Raw genomic sequence first — 17,018 nt, forward strand, 5'->3', positions numbered from 1 at the left:
GAGGGGCTTTTTTAGTCTTCCTGGACTTGAGGGCAGCATTCGATAAAGACTGAAGGTTTTGGAGTGAGCTACTGTTTCGATTTGGGGTCCCAGTAGATCTAACTGAAGCCATTCATCACTTATACTCTGGTAATTCTGCCCGTTTGAAGATTACTGGTTGCCTTATATTAACTTTTTTTAATGACCTTAGCTATAATCCATTTAGCAGTGTAAAGTTACTCAAAACGGTAAACTTGCATGTCTTGCCTGCCCTGGTGTTAGGGAATCTCCCTATGGTAAAATATAAGAAAATGTAAAACAAAAGTTTATTAAACTTGAAAGAAATTAGTAAAAATATGTTCATGACGTGTAGCTGTAGATGCACATGCTGTGCATACTCCTGCCATTTAGAGTTGCGCTCAGACGTGTGCAACTTGTTTGAAGAAGTCTTTTAGAGTCATGAGGCGTGGTGACTCCACCTATCGCAGGTAATGCGCATGGGCGTCGACTCCATAGTTAGACTGATTTTCTCTGCAGTTGGGTTCATACATTTATACAAGAGCTCCGGTTCAACTCCACGCATTCCCGCCAGGCCTTCTGCACCGTCGCTCGTCAGTCAAAACAATCCTGCTGTTCATTGGTCTCCGCCGGGAGTTCCTTTGTTTCTGTCTCATGGTCAATAAACTCTCCACATCGGGGCTCTGCCCCCTTCGACTGTCGTCACTTCAACAGCTGAGAATGTCTAACTAATGAAAAGGACTCCTTTTCAGTTCTTTCCAACTTACCACGCCAAGTAATCCAGGATGAACTTGCACAAAGTCTGTAACTTATGCCTGCCCCTGGACCACCAAGAGAAATCCTGTGCGTTGTGTCTTACGTTTGGCAACAAAAAGACATTTCGCAACTGAGGGGCACAATACATTGGCTCGGCTTCAGTGGCGCAGAGCACACCCGTGATATCTTCGGCGAGGAGGAAGGTCTGCAGCAGTCGGGCACTTCTCGCTCCGAGATTGAAGAGGGGTTCTCGTCAGAGGATGCAGACTCCGAGTCTGACGTTAAAGCTGAAATGTCCCCGTCGGCTCAACAGCAGTTGCTGAGGATTGCAGTGAGTACTGCTATCTCCCATCCTTCGGAGGTACCAGGCTTGAGCTCTCATGCCTCATTTGATGGCTCAGGGTCACTACTGCCTCATGGCCATTGTCACCATTTATCTACCAGACCCGACGCTCTCTTTACCATCAGCACCGATGTCTGCTTCGAAGCCTTGTCCCTTGCTGTTGACTGCCACATCAGTGCTGGATCTGAAGACACCCTATCGGCCGCACTCTGAGTCAAAAAGTTTGGAGTCGAAATCCACCTTGGTGCATTCTGGGCACCAACCTTCTTGGGCTCCGTCCAGGCCATCATCTGAGGAGCTCGATTAGCCCTTCCTGCAATGGATTCAGAAATGTCTTGATGCAGGTCAGCAGAGGATCCACATTCAGCTGGGCACGGGCTAGATTCTGGCTAAGCTTGTGCAGTCACCCAAGCACTCCATCCTTCACTAGGGAAGCCTGACTTTTGAGGAGGCCCTCAACCCTTCTTTGGCCCCAATACCCAAAAAGCATTAGAGACAGAACAGAAGCACCTCTCCTTTATTGTCTGGTCCTTCCAGGCCTCCTCTTCCTCCTTCTTTTCCTCATCCTCCCCCTCCTCCTCTGTCCCCTCCTGTTCCTACCTCCCCTTTGCTGCCTGTGGACCTTCACCCACATTCGCCACAGGGATCTTCACATTCAAGGTGTGAGGACAGCCCAGAGTCTCCCTACAAGCCTTATGATCCACCATATGACCCCTAGGCTCCGGACCCTTGGAATTTCTATCAAGTAGATCACCCAGCAAACACTGAGTCGGATATCTACCTAGCCAAACCCTCTCCTCCTGACGACACAGCCTTATACCATGAGGTACTACACAGCGCAGCCCTTTTTCATAAGGTTGATCTGCACGTTCAGCCTGAGGAGGAGGATTTCCCTCTGGAAACCTTCTCCTCCACTCAGAGGTCCCTCCAGTACTTACCCATGTTTAAGGGCATTCTAAAACCTGCTGGGGACATCTTCAAGGAGCCTGTGAAAGCCAGAATCATCACGCCTCTAGCTGACAAGAAGTTTAAGGCTTCTCCCTCAGACCCCCCTACATCAGAGGGCAATTGCCCCCCGATTCACTGGTGGTTCACATGGCCAGAAAGAGAGATAACTCCCATGTTACAGGGGACGTGTCCCCTTCAGACCAAGATAGCAAGAAGATAGATGTGGCTGATTGGCAATTGCATTGCAGCACAATCTGCCATTCAGGGGTGCAATGCTAACTCCATTCACTTGCCCTCCCAGTATGATAGAGCCCACTGGGATCAGATGGACGATCTTATACAATATCTTCCAGAACAATACTGTAAGCAGGAGCAGGAGTTGGTGACAGAGGGGAAAATCATCTGCAACACCAACATTCGTTGCACTCTGGATACCACAGACACCGCTGCACATGGTATTGACTCTAGTCTCCTCCTCCCTCGCCATGCATGGCAATGTGTCTCCCATTTTAAATTGGAGGTACTACAATATCTCCTTAACGTGCCCTTCAGTGGCAAGCATCTTATGGCCCACAGGCAATAAGATGTTTTAAAAAAATCAAGGACACTGACAGGGCTAAAGCCATGGGCGCAATACAGATACCTACTGCCTCCAGCTCCTGTCACTCCCCACAGTACTGTGGCGCAGCCAAAGCAGTTGCAACGCCAGAGAACTTCCACCACCTTCACCAGACAACAGCAGCAAACCACTTCACTAGGTTTCTACATGGAAGGATATAGTGGGAACAATGCTATAGATAGAGGAAAGGAAGCAGCTCCCAAAGGAGCCACTGCACCAAAACAGTGAAGCTAACCTTCCAGCCAACCACCGGTTAGGGGCAGATTGCAGGGGTTCCTACCCCACTGGGAGGTAACAACCTGTGACCGGTAGGTTCTAAGTCATCATACAGGAGGGGTTCTGTTTAGAACTTACCCAAACACCACCCAACATTTCCCACCCCCCACACACACACAACACCAGTGTCTGCTCCAAGAGGCGATGTACATGCTATTTGCCAAACAGGCCACAGAGCCAGTACTGCTGCAACATTGTGGCAAAGGGGTGTACTCCCTGCATCCCAAAGAGGATGGCTCCCTCAGACCCATACTCGACCTTCGGCCCCTCAACAAGTGCATCCTGTCGTATCAGTTTCATATGGTCACACTTCAGGATGTCATCCTTCTTTTGCGGCAAGGCAACTTCCTGACCGTCCTCAACTTGAAGGATGCCGACATCCATAATCCCATGCACCCATCCCATCAAAGATTCCTGTGATTTGTGGTGAGTGGACAGCATTATCAGTTCACAATGTTGTCCCTGAAGGTCACAACAGCTCTTAGGGTATTTACCAAGTGTCTAGCCTTGGTAGCTGCTCAGCTCAGACGGGATGGCATCCACATGTTCCCTTAACTCGATCATGGCTGATCAAGAGTGCCACACAGCAGCAATATCTAGCATACATGCAGATAACTATAAACCTTCTGCACAGGCTAGGCTTTACCATAAATGTAGCCAAATCCCACCTTCAGCCCCTCCAAGTACAACCCTTCCTCTGGGCTACTTTAAACTCAAGGGTGGGAAAAGCTTACCCCAGTCTCACCAAGGTGAATGCGTTTTAAAGCCTGCTGCCTTTTTTCCCCAGTCAGACTATCAGGTAATGGTCAGGAGGGTGATGCGCTTGCTAGGCATGATGGCGTTCCGCATCGCTATAGTCCCTCATGCAAGGTTACACATGCATGCCTTACAGCAGTCTCAAGTGAAGAGTCAATTGGAAGATTTAGTTTTGATAAGGGGTTGCACACATTGCTCTCTGTAGTGCAGGAACGCAAACAACCTGTTGCAGGGACGGTCTTTTTTAGACCCAGGTCCAAAGGAGACCATTCCTACAGTTGCTTCACTCACCGGATTAGGAGCACACCTACAAGATAATACAATACAAGGCTTCTGGACGCCCACACGGCAGAGTCTTCACTTCAACCACCTGGAGTTGCTGGCTATCCACTTTGCTCTCCAAACATTCTTTCCACTCATTCACAAGAAAATCGTGTTATTCTAGACTGACAACTCCACAGCCATGTTTTACCTACAGAAGCAGAAGGGCACGGACTCGCCCCTGCTGCCTGCTTTAGCCCAGAGCATGTCGTTGTGGGCGATTCATCACAAGGTGCATCTGATCATCCAGTGCATTCTAGGTGTGGACAACGACCCGGCACACCTACTCAGCAGGACTCATCTACAAGTTCATGAGTGGGAACTCCACCTACAGACCTTACTTCCTTACTTTCAGTGGTGGGTTTTCTTCAGATAGATCTGTTCACCACCACCAAAAATGAAAAATTACCAAATCTTGCCGCCAGGTTACCACACCTGCAGTCCATTGGCAATGGTCTATGGATTAACTGGGTAGGGATGTTTGCTTATGCTTTGCTGCCTCTCGCGCTCCTACCATTTGTAGCTTGCAGGCTGAGGGAGACCTCCCTCTACTCTCATCTGAGGGAGACCTCCCTCTACTCTCATCTAGTAGCTCCAACCTGGGTGCGCCAGCCATGATACTCCACTCTATTAGACCTTGGTCTAGTTTCCCACAAGACCCTCCCCAATTGGCAGGTCCTTCTCACCCAAAGCCTCCCCAATGGCAGCCTCCCCAATGGCAGTCTCCAGCACCCCAATCCTCAGCAGCTCAACCTTGCGATTTGGCTCCTGAAGTCTTACAGTTTGGTTATCTCAACCTCTCTGGGGAGTGTATGTTTATTCTTCATGTTCTTCATGAAGCATGCAGGCCTACAGTCAGGGTCTATTATGCAACCAAATGTAAACATTTTGTGCACTATTGACCTCCCAAACATATCAGTCCACTTACACCATCATTACAGGACCTAGGGGGTGATTCTAAGTCTGGCGGGCGGCAGAGGCCGCCCGCCAGACTTCCCCCTCCAAAATACCGCTCCGCGGTCGGAAGACCGCTGAGGGTATTCTGGGTTTTGCACTGGGCTGGCGGGCGACCGCCAAAAGGCCGCCCGCCAGCCCAGTGCAAAACTACCTTCCCACGAGGACGCCGGCTCCGAATGGAGCCGGCGGAGTGGGAAGGTGCGACGGGTGCAGTGGCACCCGTCGCGAATTTCACTGTCTGCAATGCAGACAGTGAAATTCTTTGTGGGGCCCTCTTACGGGGGCCCCTGCAGTGCCCATGGCATGGGCACTGCAGGGGCCCCCAGGGGCCCCACGACAACCCATACCGCCATCCTGTTCCTGGCGGGCGAACCGCCAGGAACAGGATTGCGGTATGGGCTGTCAGAATCCCCATGGCGGCGCAGCGAGCTGCGCCGCCATGGAGGATTCAAATGGGCAGCGGAAAACCGGCGGGAGACCGCCGGTTTTCCACTTCTGACCGCGGTCAAACCGCCGCGGTCAGAATGCCCAGCGGGGCACCGCCAGCCTGTTGACGGTGCCCCCGTCATTTTAGCCCTGGCGGTCTTGGACCGCCAGGGTTAGAATGACCCCCCTTGTCTGTTACCTTTTGCAACTCCAGCCGTCAGGCCTCGCCTGTACTTCTATTCGATTGCATCTAGCTGCTGTGGCTGCTTACCTACAGAATAGGCAAAACACTTGATTCTTCAGAGTAACATAATTAAGACCTTCAAAGAACTTAAGTGGGTTATCCCACCCAGACGCCTCCTATTCCGATGTGGAATCTTAACTTGGTTCCTGCTAGGCTCATAGGCCCTCCTATTTGAGCCACTTCACTCTTGCCCACTGCAATTTCTATCATGGAAAGTAGCTTTCCTTGTAGCCATCACTTCTCTCAGATGAGTCAGTGAGATACAAGCTCTTACCTTGGAAGGGCCTTTCTTCCAGGCTCATCAAGATAATGTGGTTCTCAGAACCAACCCCAAATTCCTCCATATTGTGGTCTCCAGTTTCTACGTTAATCAGACAATTGAGTTGCCAGTCTTCTTTCCACATCCAGAGTCTGTAGCGGAATATGCTTTACATACCTTAGATGTTAAAAGGACATTAATGTATTACAGAGACAGAACAAAGCCATTTCGTAAGACACAACAGCTATTTGTGCCCTACTCTAACCCACACAGGGAGCGTGTCATTTCCAAGGCAGGGGTTGCACAATGGCTTTCAAGAGTATTCAAACTTGTTACGCTAAAGCTAAAAGGTCTCTGCCCATCCCTCCCAGACCCCATTCCACTCACAAGAAAGAGGGTTTTGGTGTTTTCTTTAGAAGCATACCACTAGCCGACATCTGTAAAGCAGCTACTTGGTCCACTCCTCACAGTTTTATTAAGCACTACTGTGAGAATGTCCTAATTAGACAACAAGCTAGAGTTAGCCAGGCTTTTCTACACACACTGTTTTAGTCTTCTGCAACATCGTCAGGCAAAGCCACTGGTTATGGGAGGACTGCTTTACAGTCTATGCACAGCATGTGTATCTACAGCTACATATGCAACAAACTGAAAATGTTACTCACCCTGTAAGCATCTGTTTGTTGCATATAGTGCTGTAGATTCACAAGTGCCCACCTTTCTCCTCTGTTGCCTGGGGTCTGTTGCAGATGATCTTATCTTAATCCTTTATTTCAGATGGTCATCTTTACTGTATCTCTATGTTCCATCTACATCTTTGCTCTCTGTGCAAAAAAATAACCAAACTAAAGAGCATTACCTACGATAGGTGGAGTCCCCACACATTGTAAGTCGAAAAAGACTTCTTCAAACAAAAACAAGTTGCACATGTCAGAGCCCAACACTGAATGGCAGAAGTATGCACAGCATGTGAACCTACAGCACTAGGTGCCACAAACACAGGATTGCAGGGTAAGTAACATTGCTGCATTAATAACTTGATACAAATTTAAAATGTAATTATTTCAACAATATAAAATTAAAATAAAATTATTTATCAAAGTTTAAATTAAAAACATTCTCATCTAAAATAAAAAATACTTTTTTGTTATATATTAAATTAATAATAATGATGTATATAATAATCAAAAGTAATTTAATTATAAATTAATAATCAATAATCTCACATTGTTTTCACAATTTTTAATTTAATTTAATGTAACATTATTTCCTTTAATTTGTATTTTATGTGCATACCTCCATTATTTTCTATGGGAGGATGTGTAGCAGCAGTGGCTGGCCATGTGCGGTGCTGGACTTACTCCGGCTCTGAGCTGGAATACATCTACAATTGTTTTAGGCCCTTTTTGGTTGTGGTAACTTTAGAAGTGCAGTTTGTGAATAGGAATAGGCTTACTCTACACTCCTTTAGTCCCCCGCTACTCCTCCCGAAATCACACATATTTTGTAGTAAGCATGCCTCATTTTTTCAAACACTCCCCCTGAGCCCTTCTACATCTATTCCACGTGTATTACTAATAGTAAACATACATGTGTAAGGATCCCCTGATAGGTAAGATAGGAGAGGTGAAGGTGGAGATTTACACTCGTAGGGTTGTAAATCACATTTTGTAGTAAGTATGCAATACTACTGTAGTACTACTTTACATATGGCAAAATGCAGTTTGTGAATCAGGCACCATTTGTTTACATCTTTTGAAATGAATTGTGAGGCGATGAAGCTTGACAACAATGAACACAAATGTAAAATCATGATCTTAAGCATTTATCCCTCAGAAGGTATTCCACTTGAACAACCCAAAATTGTACACTGTAAGTGCATTGGATTATTTGAGCAAGTTATATTCTGAAATACAACTCATGTTTTGTTCACTCACAACAATATGAGAGATGAGACACTCTTATCTGTGCCACTGGAAATTTCTAGTTACAAAGCTGAAGTTGATGTTCTTTGAAAAAATATGTTCATTGTCCAAATCTCCTTTTGAGGTGCTGAAAATGAGCCAGAAGTTAATTGTGTCAAAACAGGTAGCTCTCATTACTGCCTTTTAATTGAATCAAGTTCTGAACTAATTCATCAGCACCTGTATTTCAGCAAACTTAAGAGACCTTCTGTCTCTCGGGGATGCACTGCATTTGTTCTGTATTGTGCATGTATTAAATACCTTTTAAAGTGTGTTTTAGCTATGTGGTGGCTGGTCCTACAAATATAACTCATGCCACCATATATGTTACTAAAGCTAAATATTGGGGTAGATACATTGTGAAAATTGTGAATGCCATGGATACAATAGGGAGCTTGGTCCCAAATAAATATGAATAAGCAGTTGTCGGGTCAGGAGAGTTATCTAGACTTAGGGCCTCAATTCAAAACCCATGAGTTACCAGCCAAATCGGGATTACAACATCTGCATTAATTCTGCAGATCGGGGGGCTTCCCCTGCAAATATGATAACATTTGGAAAACATGGTGGAACTACCCCGGACTAGAAGGTAAAACAAAACCTGAAGTGGTATCCAAAATGTTTGGGGGGGGGGGGACAACTTCCAACTCAGACCTGGGAATATATTGTTCAGGTGGATCAGACTGTCAATGTATCAATAATATGCAGAGCGAATGTTTTGTTTGTAAGCTGAAAACTTGCAATAAAATGATTGTATTAAAAACATTCTGTGGATCGTGAGTATTCAACCTAATACTTTGACGGCTGATGAGATCTCTGGGTGAAATACTGAGCAAAAACATGCAGGAATCACTGTGGAGACACAGTCGCTCATTTATTAGCCACAATCACATAATGTTGAGTATTCCTGTCCTGCTCCTCATATACTTGGACTTCCGGATACATATCTATCACTTGTGAAGTATTTCTGAGGGAACCACTTTTTGATTCATTGTTTCCCTGGGTTCCTAGGCAAACATGGAGCACAATTGTGTTTAATATTCAATTTCAAAGAGATTTCATGAGCAGGATGCAGCTGTGTGACCTTGAGAGTTTTTGAACTGTATCACCTTGTCTACAATACAATAAAACCTGTATCTATTGGATGGAGGACTAGTTGAACCCTCACAAATTACATAGGGGGTCATTCTGACCCCGGCGGGCGCCGGTTGCCGCCCTAAATCACAAATGAGAGTACGGGGTTCTTATAACGTAAGTAGGTCGGTAGTGTATCAATTGTGACACTAGACCACTCGTGTACCTCGACTAGAGGTGTAATGTAGGTGAGCTGTAAAGTGGTGTGTGGTCTGTGAGGGGGATTTCCTTTACAGACTAGGTGGTCTCACACACTATATAGTGTCATGCTTCATCATATGACCAACTAGCCCCACCCAGGTAGGACAGTGCCACCTGGGCGGACTCGACCTCACTGTTAAAAGAACAGGAGGGAGTGCGTAAATTAATTTAATTTCTGGAAAAGGGGATCCAGCTATGCTAGGGAAATAAAAACACCTACTCAGATACCCGGGTGAATTTTAATAGAGGGTTCTGTGTGGTGTGATTAAAAAGGAATGGGGAACCAATGTGAGAGCAATGACTCACAAGGTCACCTATCTAAAAGAAGTAGCCGACATGTTTCTGCCCTTGTAATTGAGCTATGGAGGGTCTCTGGGCATTCTTCAGGGCGTTGGATCCCTGTTGCATATGCTTCTTAAGCGCTGCACAAATAATCACAATACAAAAGGGGTGAAGGAAGGGCCTACCTTAACCAAGGGAATATCTGGGGAGGACCCTAACACTCGAGGCTAGTAGCCTCTGGTATCCTGGAGAGGGAGCGTCCCCTTATAGTCAGACTTGCATCAAAGGTGGGCGCTCTCTGTGCGCCTATACCGATCTCTCCTTCAGGACCGCCATTTGGCCGCACCGTGGTCAAAAGACCGCTGGTGCCATTACAACCTTCCTGCTGGGCCGGCGGGCGCTAACATTGTTAGCGCCCGCCGGCCCAGAGGGAAGGGGGCCTGCAACACTGAAGCCGGCTCCGAATGGAGCCGGCGGTGTTGCAGGTGTGCGACGGGTGCAGTTGCACCCGTCGCGCTTTTCACTGTCTGCTAGGCAGACAGTGAAAAGCAGGCTGGGGCCCTGTTAGGGGGCCCCTGCACTGCCCATGACAGTGGCATGGGCAGTGCAGGGGCGCCCAGGGGCCCCAGGACACCCGTTCCCACCAGCCTCTTCCTGGCGGTGAAAACCGCCAGAAACAGGCTGGCGGGAAGGGGGTCAGAAGCTTGCAGCGCTGCCCTGGAGGATTCTCCCAGCCGGGGGAAATCCGGCAGGAAACCGCCGGACCCGGCTGGGCGACCGCGGCTGTACCGCCGCAGTCGGAATGACGAATGAAGCACCGCCAGCCTGTTGGCGGTGCTTCCGTCATTCGCGACCCTGGCGGTCTATGACCGCCAGGGTCGGAATGAGGGCCATAGTGCTTTTCACACTGCTTGATCTGCTCTAGACCAAAGTGTTACTTTACTTTTTTTTCCAGGAGGTGCAGGGGAGCGGCTTCTCATGCCTGGCACAGGATTTTTGACTTTGGGAGCAGCAGGAGCATTAGCCTTCTGCCAGGTGGTCCGTGAGGAATATCCCAACATTCCATGTAAGCTCAATGAGGTCAGTGAAGGAACCATTCTAATGCCTACGAGAATAATTTAATGCAAGCTCTGAGTGCAAACTATCCAATGTCCAGTATGCAAAACATGCCTCTGTTTGGTATTCTCTAAGCCAGCAACCTGTGTTTTTTGACTTGCAAAGATCTTTTTGGATAATGTGGTGAGGGAATCAGACAAAGGTGAGGGTGGTCTAAGGAGAGCGGCAAATTTGGAAACACACTGTAAAAATATGTCTTAGATTGGTACACACATTTGAGATTCAAAAGAATAAGGTAACTGATTCAGGCTGTGCTTCCCCAGAGAGGAATGATAGACTAGGATCCACTGTCTGTGCTGTGTCATTTGATTTGGTACAGGTGGAGCCAAAAAAGAGAGAAGTATATAGTGGCCCTCACTTTATCATCCAGATTTATTAAAGAAAAGTAAGGAGGTAGTACTTTCCTTGGGTATACGACTGGATCAGCTCCTGAATTTATTGATTAATCTCCAAAGGACCATTGTTTAGCTTGCATTAAGTAACCCTTTCTAAGGTTGAAGATGCCTTTAAAACCGGAGGTTCAGATATAACGCTGGATACACCAGTTTGGGCATACACAGTTGCAAAGCCGATTATGATCAAGAAGAGACCCCACAATAATCATTTGACACCATAGTCCTGATCAGACTCTCAAGAAAGCTCTGTGTGAAGCAGAGCTTCAAAAAGAACCACAGGGAGGAATCTCTATAGGAGGGCCTCATTTAACCCAATTGGGTAGAAAGAGATAGGATTGCTCCCCCAATACCTTTAGTCAAGGTACAATTGTATTACAACAAGCATTTGCAATGCAATATGTCTCTCATTAGTTGGAATTGGAGCTACTGCTGTTGTGAATTGATAACTGGACTTTTCTTGCAACATAAATTGGTCACCTGTGACTCATAATTTGGTCTTTTCCTGCCACATAATTCCAGTAACCCTGCGTATAACTAAAGCACTTCCTACCTTCTTCCTCTATCTGCAGCAAAAAATGAAAATGTTGCCATTTAGCATCCTAATTTAAATCCGCTGTGCTAATTCCAATAGAATACCACTTCCACCCCCCCAAATACTATCAGAGTTGCTGGCTGGCTAACACAATTCCCAAAAAAAACACAATTCAGCCATGCAAGAGAAATAAGCTAGAAGGTTACCCAAACATATCAAGAGTGTTCAAACAGTCATAGTGTAATAAGGATGTTAAGTTGGCCTGTATCATGGTCGCAATTGCAATAAGGAGAGATTCATGAAACATATACAATCATCATGTAAACCCAATAAAAACCTTTATCAGAAATAAACTTTTGGCATTAGACTGTAATGCTCAAAATAGCCCCTAGAGGGCACCACAACAAAAATATAATTTTAAAGAAACATGGTTATATAACCATACAGTCAGCCCATAGAGGGCATAACCACATGAAAACAGAAGGGCAGAAAGTAATGCAGTGCAACCATATATTTAGCCCCTAAAGAGCATAGTACATTACACATCTTCAGGGCTAGCAGCTCTACTAGAAGATTATTACAAACAAGGCCCTTAAAACACAAACTACTCCCAGCTGTAAAATAAAAGTTCCAGCCATGAGAGAGCGCAGAAAGACACTGAATGGTAGGAGAGGTTATTATTTTGGGGTCCCCACTTAGTGTGGGGGCCCAGAGATGATGTAGACAGAAAGAGCACGCTGTGCAAAGTAAAACTGCACATGTTTAATGCCGCACCCTACTGTACCAGTATTTACTGGCTATGGTAGTAATGCCAAAAAGTAAAAAAATACACAAATGGTGCTCAGTCCTGGTTTTTTGTATGTGGATTTTCCTTCATGTACTACGTGGAGGAAACTGTGCTAGGAAAATAATGTGGTAATGGACATACAGTGTAAAAATAGTTGCAAAGACTGTTGTTGGAGATCTTCCCTCTTGCAAGGTGAAACATGTTGGATACAGGCACAAAAAGCAAACTGATACAAAAAAACAAGTGGATAATGTGTCTACAATAATTCCCTTGACGATTTCTGCACCCGATTCTAACGTAACCCTCAGCATGTGGCCTGGTTCTGCCTACAATTGAAACCCCTAAGCCATGACCAACATAGCAATACTGTGTTTTCAAATAACATTTCCTGAAGTAATGGGATTTCATACCTTGGAACGGGACATGGTCAATGACAAAGCACTTGTTGAATCACATCATGCTTTCCAAGCAACAGCTTGAAGTATTCTGCTTTGAAAATGTAAACGTACAAGGATTTGACTGGATGCCTATGGATGAATCTCTTACCAAAGCTGACCTCTGCCATGAGCCTTGTCTTTCTTCCCACTGGCATTGGTCTACATGTCCTTTAGGGATCGTTAACATTTCTTTTTGTGAAATTAGAAGATACCTGCTGATCAAATTTCCTGAACAAATGCGTGTAAGGATGTAAATGCAAAAATAGGAGCACTATTTGGAGTCCTAATTTGTGTGCATGCACCTGTTTGCATCTCAAACTGAGTTAGAATGGCATTCAGAATGAGCAGAATTCCTTACTGTGTCAGGCCTTATAAGAAAGTAATGTTAGATCAGCACAGAGCTCTGTGTAGGCATACTACGTTTCACAACACTGATAAACAACCAGTTTAACTCAGTGTAGTGTCTTCTGCCCAGACATTTCCTGTCAGAAGGAACACAAGATAAAATTCAAGTCCTGAGGCACCAAGGCTGAAGCGTTGATGGAGGAAGAGTTGGAAACTGCACATTTATTAAAAAAGCACTATTAGCGTTGTAAATTCCTAACTGGACTTTTCTTGCCACATAAATTGAAAATAAAAAGTAAAACATTAGTTGACAAAAGCGAGCTCATTCAAAGCACCATTGCACTAAAAGGAAAAAGAAGTTCACCACAGTCAAACATATCGGCAATCGTGCAATTATCCATGTAAGAGGGTCAGTCTGCAAGGGGGTAACAAAACCTCCCTAAGGAGGCACAAGGGAAGCGCATTTACCAATGATAACAAAGGATTTTTGAAAGGCAAGCCCATAAACGAGTGATGGTGATAGGCATGCGGTGGGCGTAGTTAAAAGCCCACAGATAGATTACAAAACGGCAGCACGCTTGTACGCTTGACCTAAAAAGCAGCACCGCAAGTTTGGGAAATAAAAAACAGGACAGAGACACGGAAGGCACAAAATCAGACATGCTGACAAAGACATCCTACAAATAACCTAGGCGCCAGGGGTGTAACAGGGGCCCTTTAGTACGGGAGGCAACTCGTCAGGGGGCTCAAAACATTCACGGGGGCCCCATTTAAGCTCACATGCACACACACACAGACTCCTGTGCAATGTCTGACAGATACTCTTGTGTGATTTGCACACTGTCATACCCTCATCTGATAGCCCCGCTCATGTTCCCATATGACGCATGACTGCTCACATACCCATGCGTTTTGTGTCTGGGTGATGTATCTATGGTGTGTGGTGTGTTTGCTCACGTTAAATGTGTCGTGTTTGGTCACATACCTCTGAGTAGCGTTCCTTCTCTCACATATTGCCGTGTGGTGTATTTACCCACACGTCCCCCTGTGATGTGCCCACTCACAAACACCTCTCTGGTGTGGTGAATGCGCAAACAGCCCTGTGACGTGCCTGTTCACGTACCCCTGCATGCTGTGCCTGCTTACATACCCCTGTGACGTGCCTGTTGCCTGGCTGTGCAGCCGCCGGCCTTCCTCTAAGAGGCTGTGTGCCAGCATGTGTGCCCTGCAGACTAGAACAGACAAGAAGCAGAAGGGAGCCATTCGGCTGGTGGTTCCCAGAGAATGTCAGCTGTGCAGCGGCCAGGAAGTCATAGGAGGCCAAGAGGGAGGGGAGAGCACAGCCCCCGCTGGCATCTACCATGCTCCTTGGAGGTCTGGCCTCAGATTGGGCAAATACTGCTGTGTGTGTGCCGCTCATACACGTGGACTGCATGTCGTGGCATGGTCAGAAAAGCCACCAGTTTACCTCATTCATGCGAACAGTGATTTATTGTACAGAAACAAACCTCACTCTAGACGCACAGTTTAAGCCTCGCAAGAATGTTCCTTCATTGACAACTACGTCACAGAGACTATATTTTAAGAAGTGTCACAAGCAAAACCCTCTTTTTCCTCCAATTTGGTATTTTTCATATCCAGGTCTGTTAAAGTTAGTGGCATAGCTGATCAGAGGCAACTGTCGTGATGTTACATCATCACAGAAAGAACAGTCCTCTGCGTTCCTCGTAAGAAGAAGCAAGAATATTAGCAAATAAAAATAACGCTAATAACATACATACCATCTTACATCTTGAGGAAAAGGCAGTCGGCTAGACAGAGAGGAAGTTCTGAGAGGACACTACAAGGACATGAACATAAATCAAGAGGCTGGTTTTGAAAACGAAAAGAAATGGCACTTTTAAAAGTTTGTGGCCAGCTCCCTGCCGCCCTCTCGCCCAAGGGTCTCTTTCTTGAGCTCAGTTCATCTTTCCAACACAGGACTGAAACTTGAAAAATGACTTAGAACTATTAGCGTTGTAAATTCCTAACTGGAATTTTCATGCCACACAAACTGAAAATAAAAAGTAAAACAGTTGACATAAGCTAGCTGATTCAATAAGCCACAGCCGCCATGAACGTGAACAAAGACGTTTGCTTGCTTACTATAAGCAAAAGTGCAATTATCCATGTAACGGGGTCGGTCCTCGGAGAGGTAACAAAACTGCCCCAAAGAGGGGCAAAAGTAAAGCATTTACCAATGATAACAAAGGATTTTTGAAAGGCAAGCCCATGAACGAGTGATAGTGATGGGCGTGGTTAAAAGCCCAGATACATACCAACACGTCAGAAAAGCAGCACTCGCACTGCTATGCTCAACTTAAAAAGGGACAATGCCATTTTGCTGCAGAGCTTCTAAAGGAACACATATCATAAGGCTAGGAACCCAAAGGACTGTGGACATTTTGAGTGACTTAGCTCAGATAAAAGAGCCAGCCATGGGTACATGGCCCCACTAGCTGTGGACAATAGATGATGTTGTGCCTCATCCACCTTTCCTGTATTACCTCTAAAGCAATTAATTTGATTTGATTTATTATGGACCTGTGTGAAAGAGACTCATTATTCTGATGCAGAGTCCCACTGATGCCTGTGTCTGGATCTGCCACAATGGGGTTCATTTTCCTTCATTAGTGTCAGCATCTACTTATACGTATAATTGTTTTCATCTTGCATCAAATGAAATTCCAAAATGCATACTTACCTTTAGTTTTCACAACAGTGTCATGGGACTATCTCTCTCCGTGATCATAAGAAGCTAGTGCTGGCTTCTCCATCTGTGCCTGAATATAGTGACCTGACAAATACCATAACTGGCAAACAGGAGTGGCTTCGGATTGTTTCTGTGTGGTTTGGTGGCACACTCTCAGGCTTTGCTTTGTCCTTTTGCTAGCCTTTCTACATAGCATGAACTGACCAGTGGGAACAATAACAATTACAGAGATAATCACAGGCTTTAATTGAACTGTGAATTGACAGCCTGCATGTTTGTCCTCCTTGGCAGGATAGAGTTTTGGTGTCACTAATTACCATATAATCAGGGCCTGGAATAAGCATTAAACCTATTGTCTTAGAACCCTTGTCTTGGCAAGACTAAAAGCTGACTTTGAGTGACTTTTCCAGAAAGAATGGTGATTTTTCTTGAAATTAGCTCCATGGGACAGGTTTACCGTATGCGTATTCAGATCAAAAGGTCCCAAGATGCAACTCTAACACGTTCCTTGAGCCATGCCCAAGATGCACATGTACTTGTGTTGATAATAAGACAGGCATGAGGGTTATATGGCAGAGATCGTTTGTCTATCGTGTTGGTCCCAGAAGCACGGAGACGTAAATGTGTTTGGTATGCAGGGAGATGAGGATACCAAAGGATCAAGATGCTACTCTATCCTGAAGGAGCCTGGTAAGACAAGCAACATATCTCACACAAGAAAAATAGGGGATTAAAGGCATCCTTATTTTCTTGGCAGAAGACCACTCAAGGAAAGTTTTCATCTTCAGCAGTGAGAGCAAATCAGAAATAGGTTTCTTGGGTCCCTGATGACCGGAAACAACCATAGAAGCATGCCTCACTATCACCGCAACAGCATAATAGCTGGAGACACAATTTGCCAAAGCTAGCAGGCTTCTGCAACTGCTCAGCCATCCTATACTCGATATCCCAACTTTGAAAGTAGCTTTCTTGCTTTGTCAAAGAGGGAACTTTCGTTTTGACTGCTTTTTTGCTGGTTGTATCAGGAGATTCTAATGATATTCATCAAGTCTGGATACGCCCTGGGCAGAACTCTTTAGGTTGTGATTGATCTAGCTCGGATAATAGGTAGTGGATTCCAGAACGAGAAACACTGAGACTTGTTGTAAAAGAACTATTTGCCTTAAACTTA

At 45.6% G+C, this 17,018-nt stretch overlaps 1 protein-coding gene across 2 annotated transcripts in view; it reads left to right on the forward strand.

Moving 5' to 3' along the window:
* Window positions 1–17,018, forward strand: part of LOC138268676 (uncharacterized) — a 72,850-nt gene that overhangs the window by 51,242 nt on the left and 4,590 nt on the right. For both annotated transcript variants that reach the window (XM_069218556.1, XM_069218557.1), the window contains exon 5: window positions 10,439–10,563. In XM_069218556.1, coding sequence (XP_069074657.1) covers window positions 10,439–10,563 — 125 coding nt within the window. The remainder of the gene's footprint in view (window positions 1–10,438; window positions 10,564–17,018) is intronic.

This window comes from Pleurodeles waltl, chromosome 12, assembly GCF_031143425.1.
Source record: "Pleurodeles waltl isolate 20211129_DDA chromosome 12, aPleWal1.hap1.20221129, whole genome shotgun sequence".
NCBI lineage: Eukaryota > Metazoa > Chordata > Amphibia > Caudata > Salamandridae > Pleurodeles > Pleurodeles waltl.